Source organism: Mugil cephalus, chromosome 23, assembly GCF_022458985.1.
Source record: "Mugil cephalus isolate CIBA_MC_2020 chromosome 23, CIBA_Mcephalus_1.1, whole genome shotgun sequence".
Taxonomy (NCBI): Eukaryota; Metazoa; Chordata; class Actinopteri; order Mugiliformes; family Mugilidae; genus Mugil; species Mugil cephalus.
Genome location: NC_061792.1, coordinates 14,168,487 through 14,176,393, shown reverse-complemented (window position 1 = coordinate 14,176,393; position 7,907 = coordinate 14,168,487). Strand labels below are relative to the sequence as shown.

At 40.2% G+C, this 7,907-nt stretch overlaps 1 protein-coding gene across 2 annotated transcripts; it reads right to left on the bottom strand.

Moving 5' to 3' along the window:
• Positions 1-373: 373 nt before the first annotated feature.
• On the bottom strand, positions 374-5,468 carry LOC125000982 (NACHT, LRR and PYD domains-containing protein 3-like). Of its 2 annotated transcripts, XM_047576820.1 has the most exons (7): positions 5,413-5,468; positions 3,539-5,324; positions 3,036-3,209; positions 2,774-2,947; positions 2,352-2,525; positions 1,622-1,795; positions 374-771 (listed from the first exon to the last, which is right to left on the bottom strand). In XM_047576820.1, exons 1-7 carry the CDS (start codon positions 5,447-5,449, stop codon positions 753-755), a joined length of 2,538 nt encoding a protein of 845 aa, XP_047432776.1. In that variant the 5' UTR covers positions 5,450-5,468; the 3' UTR covers positions 374-752. The 2 variants fall into 2 exon arrangements, with proteins under 2 accessions (XP_047432776.1, XP_047432777.1); XM_047576821.1 differs by lacking the exons at positions 1,622-1,795; positions 2,352-2,525.
• Positions 5,469-7,907: the final 2,439 nt, after the last annotated feature.

The window sequence follows — 7,907 nt, the reverse complement described above, 5'->3', positions numbered from 1 at the left end:
TGAGGACTGATGAAGATCAAATAAATATTCAGAACACAAATTAAGTTCGATCTGACCATAAACATTGAAAAATATGTTTTACACAACGTCTACATTATTTTTGATTTATTATCATATTTAGGAAATACATGTGAAGTAAGTCGCAAAATGAAAATAGTCCGTTCTGTTATCAATGAACAAACTGCCTGCCAATTAAATTAAAAGCTCAGCAACATTAAAAGCATGAACACGCTGCGATGGAGATGTAGCTCCATCTTGTGGCCGCACACAGGAACTGCAGCTAAACAGTCCACTGTAAAAAGTGACAACAAGCAAATAAGATAGTTAAAAAATGACCACCAGGAAACACAATGAAAAAATCTAGTACAGGACATCAAGCTTCAGAAACGTTTATTTACACTGTAAGAAATGACAACTGGGATATACATTATACTACTACTACACTAATAGATGATACACTGCAAAAACGAACAAAAACAAGACGCATATGAAAAAAAAATCAAACAATTACAAGACAATTTTACTACAAATAGTTATGTGTGAAATTGATATGAACATATCAGTGCAGGTATGCTACATTATAAAAACTTAAGTGTCTTAAAATTGAAAACCTTTATCCAAACGTTCTTCGAAGATTCTATTCAGTCTAGCATATAAAATAAAGTCGTTTTTATCATATTTATACAATATGTTACTAATTCTTCCTTCATCAGGACTCAGCTCATCCTCTCTCAGCTCACATACCGTCCTGTTTACAGTGATGGCTTCCAGCTATAGAGAGAAGGAGAAAGAAGAGAGGAGATGATTTAGTGTTTCCAGAGACTCTTTTCATCAGGTGTCAGTCAGTGATGCAGCACATCCAGTATAAAGAGCAGCAGGGACTTCAGTCCTGTTCAGAGCAGCTGTGGAGCTCAGCCAGCTTCCTTTCAGCTTCATGTTAACGTGTTGGAGCTGGAAGCTCACAGACCTGCACAGACTTTTAGCATCAAGTCTGTTTCCTCTGCACATTTCTCTCAAGTCCACAGAGGAAATAAACTGCTGAGAGTCATCAACGCTTCATTACTGCACAAACACTTTAGTGATGGATTTCCAGCTGTTCCATTTCAATAAAGAGTCTGAGTGTGTTGATGAACGAAGATTGAAGATATCTGATGAAACTAATGACAGAGATACAGATGTGATGACTGGACCTCAGCAGAGGTTCTGCTCTGTAGAAAGACCACATGGTTACTAAATGTAATGATGGTTCTGTGATTTACAGGCTTCAGTCAGACTGATCTCAGAGCTGTGACAAAGATGAAACTGATCAGTTGTTTAGTTTTGAGGTGAGAGAACAAAGAGTCTGAGATCAGATCTGATGAATGAGGACCACTGTCTCTATTCATCTAGTAAGGCTGTCAGCTGGAATCCACATTTATTTCCTGAAAACATCAACACAACAAGCTTCAGGATGATCTGATTGTCTGACTGTTGTCTCTGTCTTTCTGTCCAGTCTGTCTCCATTCTCCTCTGACAGCATCTCTGAAGAAAACAGCAGCAGGTTTCCAGGAAACACTTTAGATTCTGTGTCTAGTACAAAACTACTAAAAAAAGAATAAACTGACTCCAACCCTCCACTCACCTCAGAGTCTCCAGTCTACAGTCTGGACTCTTCACAAGATCAAGAAGCTGCTTCACATCTGGGTCCTTCAGGTTGTTGTAACACAGGTCCAGATGTTTCAGATGGGAGGGGTTGGACTTCAGAGCTGAGACCAGAGAATCACAGCTGATCTCTGACAAACTGCAGTTAATCAATCTGAATAAAGAATAAAAGATGTTAATAAAATCATTGATAATCAATCAGATGTGTTCAGGTTTTAATGTTCAGATCAACATTACTACGTCCTAATCAATGAGCTGTTCTCTAAAATGAGTAGAGTGACTTTGTCCTTGTGTTATTGTGGATCATCATCATGTCAGCCTTCTACACACATCATCCAAACATCAACACAACATTCAGAAAACTATTCATGTCAACACACATCAAGAACATGCTGCATGGATCTGGATGTGTGTGTTTGTGTGTGTGTGTTTCTGGATACAGATGTGACTGATTAACACAAATTCATAACATTCATTTACTTTAACAACAAACAGACATTTGCTACAAAATAAACAAAACAAAACAAGTCTTTGAGATTTCAGACTAAATTTAGGAAAAGAAAAGAGAAAATTTGAAAACTCGAAAACTGAAAGGAAATGAAGCTAGAACTGAAAACTAAGACTTTAAATTCTATATGAAGATAAATTAAGTTCAGTTTGTAATGAAACAAATCAGATCCACAATAGTAACAGACATCCAGTGAACTGACCTCAGTCTCTTTAGTCTACAGTCTGGACTCTCCAGAAAACCACACAGATGTTTCACTCCTGAATCCTTCAGCTTGCTGTAACTCAGGTCCAGATGTTTCAGATGGGAGGGGTTGGACTTCAGAGCTGAGACCAGAGAATCACAGCTGATCTCTGACAACCTGCAGAGACTCAATCTGAATAAAGAATAAAAGATGTTAATAAAACCACTGATAATCAGTCAGATGTGTTCAGGTTTGAAATGTGCAGCCTGAATTATATGCTTTATTCTGAGTGTTCCGTGTCAAATATTAATTTACTTTCATTCATTACCAAACAGACATTTTTTACACTTTCCGCAAAAAACACGTCTTTGAGACAGCACGTTAAATTTAGGACAAGAAAAGTTATCACATCTACAATTTTAACAGACCAGTAGACTGACCTCAGAGTCTCCAGTCTACAGTCTGGACTCTCAAGAAAACCACACAGATGTTTCACTCCTGAATCCTTCAGCTTGTTGTGACTCAGATCCAGATGTTTCAGATGGGAGGGGTTGGACTTCAGAGCTGAGACCAGAGAATCACAGCTGATCTCTGACAAACCACAGGAGCTCAGTCTGAATAAAGAATAAAAGATGTAGATAAAAATTTGTCACTTAAATGAGTTCAGGAGAATCAAACATTCACATCATGGATTCGTCTGACCTCAGAGTCTCCAGTTTACAGTTTGGACTCTCCAGTCCAACACACAGATGTTTCACTCTTGAACCCTGCAGCTCATTGTAATTCAGTTCCAGATGTTTCAGATGGGAGGGGTTGGACTTCAGAGCTGAGGCCACAACTTCACAGTGACTCTCTAAGAGTCCACACTGAGAAAGCCTGTAATGACACATGAATATAAAATCAGAAAGAAGACATTTAACATTTAACTTATGAAAATACAACTCTCATTATTCTCTTACAAATCTCTATTTTGTTGTTGTTGAATGGAGAGTTTTTAGTGGGAGTTCATGACTGGTCATTGTCGGAGTTGAACATCAATAAATGTTGAAGCTGGGCTCAGACTACAGGAGTTTAAAAACCTTATCTTATTTTGAAATAACATTGCATCATACACAAGGATAAAAATCAAAAGAAGAACAGATCTGTAAACATCTGACATACCATAATCAACACTCATTTATAATGTTAATCACATCTGGACTCACTGAGCCTTTCTGCAGTTCCTCACAGCTGGAATCAGTCTCTGTCGTCCCTCCTTTGATGTGTTGAACTTCTTCAGGTCCACCTCAACCAGAACCTCCTCTGACATCTGCAGCATGTAGGCCAGAGCTGAGCAGTGGATCTCAGAGAGTTTCTTCTTTGATCTGTTCTTTGACTTCAGGAACTCTTGGATCTCCTGATGAACTGAGAGGTCGTTCATCTCCATCAGACAGTGGAAGATGTTGATGTTTCTGTCAGGAGAAATGTTGGACATGTTCATCTTCTTCAGGTTGTTGATGGCTCTCTGGATGATTTCTGGACTGATCTCTGTCTGACCCAGCAGACCTCTTAACAGTCTCTGGTTGGACTGCAGACAGACGCCATGAAGGAAGCGAACCATCAGGTCCAGGTGACCATTTTTACTCTGCAGGGATTTCTCCATGACTCTGTTCAGGAAGACATCCAGAGTTGAGTCATTGTAGTTTTGTCCCAGGAAGTCCTCCAGCACCTCTGTCTTCCTGTTGGTGTAACAGTGGATCATGTAGACTGCAGCCAGAAACTCCTGAACACTCAGATGGACGAAGCAGAACACCTTGTCCTGGTACAGTCCTCTCTCCTCTTTAAAGATCTGTGTCAACACTCCTGAGTACACTGAGGCTGCTCTGATATCGATGCTACACTCTGTCAGGTCTGATTCATAGAAGATCAGGTTTCCTTTCAGTAGCTGATCAAAAGCCAGTTTTCCCAGAGACTCAATCATCTTCCTGGTCCGTGGACTCCAGTGTGGATCTGTCTCAGACCGTCTATCATACTTGACCTTCTTCACTTTGGTCTGAACCACCAGGAAATGAATGTACATCTCAGTCAGGGTCTTGGGCAGCTCTCCTCTCTCTCTGGTTTTGAACACATCCTCCAGAACTGTAGCAGAGATCCAGCAGAAGACTGGGATGTGACACATGATGTGGAGGCTTCGTGATGTCTTGATGTGGGAGATGATGCTGCTGGTCTGCTCCTCATCTCTGAACCTCTTCCTGAAGTACTCCTCCTTCTGGGGGTCATTGAACCCTCTGACCTCTGTCACCATGTCAACACACTCAGGAGGGATCTGATTGGCTGCTGCAGGTCGTGTGGTTATCCAGAGGTGAGCAGAGGGAAGCAGTTTCCCCCTGATGAGGTTTGTCAGCAGCACATCCACTGAGGTGGACTCTGTAACATCAGTCAGGATCTCAGCGTTGTGGAAGTCCAGAGGAAGTCGACACTCATCCAGACCGTCAAAGATGAACACAACCTGGAAGTCTTCAAAGCTGCAGATTCCTGCTTCTTTGGTTTCAGTGAAGAAGTGATGAACAAGTTCCACCAAGCTGAACTTTCTCTCTTTCACCACATTCAGCTCTCTGAAAGTCAATGGAAATATGAAGTGGATGTCCTGGTTGGCTTTGTCTTCAGCCCAGTCCAGAGTGAACTTCTGTGTTAAGACTGTTTTCCCAATGCCAGCCACTCCCTTTGTCATCACTCTTCTGATTGGTCCATGTCTTCCAGGCGAGGCTTTAAAGATGTCTTCTGGTCTGATGGTTGTTTCTGGTCTGTCTAGTTTCCTGGATGCTGTTTCAATCTGTCTGACCTCATGTTCATCATTAACCTCTGTAGTATCTCCCTCTGTGATGTAGAGCTCTGTGTAGATCTCATTCAGAAGAGTTGAGTTTCCTGCTTTAGCAATCCCCTCAAACACACACTGGAACTTCTCCTTCAGACTAGATCTAAGTTCACGTCGGCAAACTGGAGCAAAATGTTCTGAATGAACAAATGACAAATAAGATCAATTAATAAAGTATGCAGAAAATATTCCAAGCAGCTTCAATGTTCATAGAAATCCTCTTACTGATCTGCAGACGATCAGCCAGCTCCTCCTGCTTCATTCTCCTCAGGAAGTTCAGTGTGATCTTCACAAATGCCTCTCTGCTGCTCCTCCTCTGCTCTTCATCCTCACCCTCCAACACCTCTTCATCCTCCCTCTGACTCTCTAAGCATTCTGGGTAATCTGGACTCAGATCCCTCTGAATCCTCTTCAGCTCCTTCTTCACAAAAGTGACAATGTTGTCCTCCAGCAGCTGGAACAGAAAACTATCTGAATGACAACCAGACTGAAATCATGGAGACAAACATCAGATCCATGTTGGACAGACTGACAGTCCACTGGTCTACAAAGAGCAGCATGGAGATGATGGAAAGTAGTTGTTGTCCATGTACAGACCTTAAATGTGGAGTCCTGCTGTGTTTGATGCTTATGAACAGACTGGTCACTGAGAACCTCTGAGCTCTGCTGTTCGATTCTGTGGACAAATGATCAATAATTAGTTTTCATCATGTTCAGAGTAACTGCATCCTGATCAGAACGAACACTACTGTGAGTTTATTTAAAGCCGTGACACCAGGAATCGATTCTAAATGTCATCATTCAGGATCACTGAACGTTTCGCATGTGGGTTTCTCTGCTGATGGATGGAACCGTTCCGTTTAATTACACACATAACTACAAAAGTGGGGATTTTCACACTACAGCCAATCACTCAGCACATTTGCATCTTTAAGAAGCAGAGTTCTTTGTTTTTCTGTTTCCAAGACAAAATTATTTTAAAGTTCTTGAATGTTAGATGCAGGACACCAGTTGCGCTCCCAGCTATTAGGTGCATTATAAGTTCACTAATATCTTACGTATTTTACCTTTTAAAGTTAATAAGGCCGTGCTTTGACCGATCACTCTTCAATGACACCCAGCTGGTGTCGGGATCAGGTTCTTGTGAGTCTGGTTCCTGGTGGATCCTGGTAGACAGAGAGAACATGTATCTCAAAAATAACATCCAGCCAATGATGACAACATGAAACTAGTTTGTGCAGTAGTGAAGTATAGAACTACACACCACGGCTGGGTGTGGTCCACCTGACCATCAGTTTGAATGTGCTTTTATTTTAAATTAAATTATATCTTACGTCTTCACAACAGAGGGGTTTTGTTTTTCAAAGTTAATGAGGCCGTGCTTCGACCGATCACTCTTCAGTGACACCCAGCTGGGTTCAGGATCAGGTTCAGAGTGGTCCTCTACATCCTTAGTTTGACCCATGCTGCTGGATTCATATCCTCATCAGATCACACATACGATCTACCTTCACCTGTAGAGGGAATACAGATCATGTATTTATATTTTGGTTCATATCAGAGTCAGTTGAAACTGGCATCGGATGCTGTAGTTCCACTAGATGGAGTCATGGCGCTGCAGCGAAGAGAAACCAAAATTCAACTCAGGTCCGTTAATACAAAATGAGTTTTACATTAGCAAAGAACAAATTATTAAAAGGAAAATTGTGCAGCCAGATTAGAATTAAGGTATTTTAGATGCAGTTCCATGAAGACATGGTAAGAAAAAGAACCAATGTCTATCTGAGAGAAACAAAAAGAAATTAGAATCCATGCACAAAGTTAGATAATAAGCTTGAACATTTAATATCCTCCAGCAAGAGGTTTGTCACAGAGTCACAGGGGAAGGTCACATGCATGCACATTAGTCATGCAGTTAAATGCATTCAGTGTTTGTCGACACTTGAAGGCCGCCATGGTAGATCTACTGAATTCATAAATATACACGGTTAAAATAAAATAAAATAAAATAAAATAAAATAAAATAAAATAAAATAAAATAAAATAAAATAAAAAACAACATGCAACGACTTAAAATAATAAAATACATTTTATTTGATTAAACAGTGGTGCACATACTATTGCTGGTTGAACAAAAACATCTCTGTCTGACCACTGACCACAAACCGAACTGAAAAGAGCGGTAATCCTTCATAGCTCCTTCCTCTATTCCGATATTAAAACTTCAGATCTTACTCAGCAAAAGACACCTGACTTGCTTATATTCGATAGTAGCGAAGAAAACATTAAAAACTACGTCCCTTACCTTCAGATGGAGGATGTTGTAGAAATATCTCCGCCACAGCCTGAAAGCGAAAGTAAAGTGAAATAAGTAAACAACCACCCAGAGGCGTGTCTGTATGAGATAAAACGGTTCTGCGCCTTCAGCTGTTTCTGTTTCCTTCTTGTTGTTGATTATGAAGTTTTATTAATATAGTTGAAAAAAGCCCATCATACTCAGCAGAATATATTTTGCCTCCGTATAAACAAACATGCTGCAGGTTTGTAACTTCACTAAAGTAGTTTTTATTTTTTGCTACTTTAATAACAATAGTGTGAATAATACTTTTTGTATTTATCTCAATGTAGTGTTTTTCACAGCGTGTTTCTGGTTGTCGCCTTGACAATGTTATTATTATTTACAGTGATCTGATATTTTCCTGACACTTTGCATTTGTCGT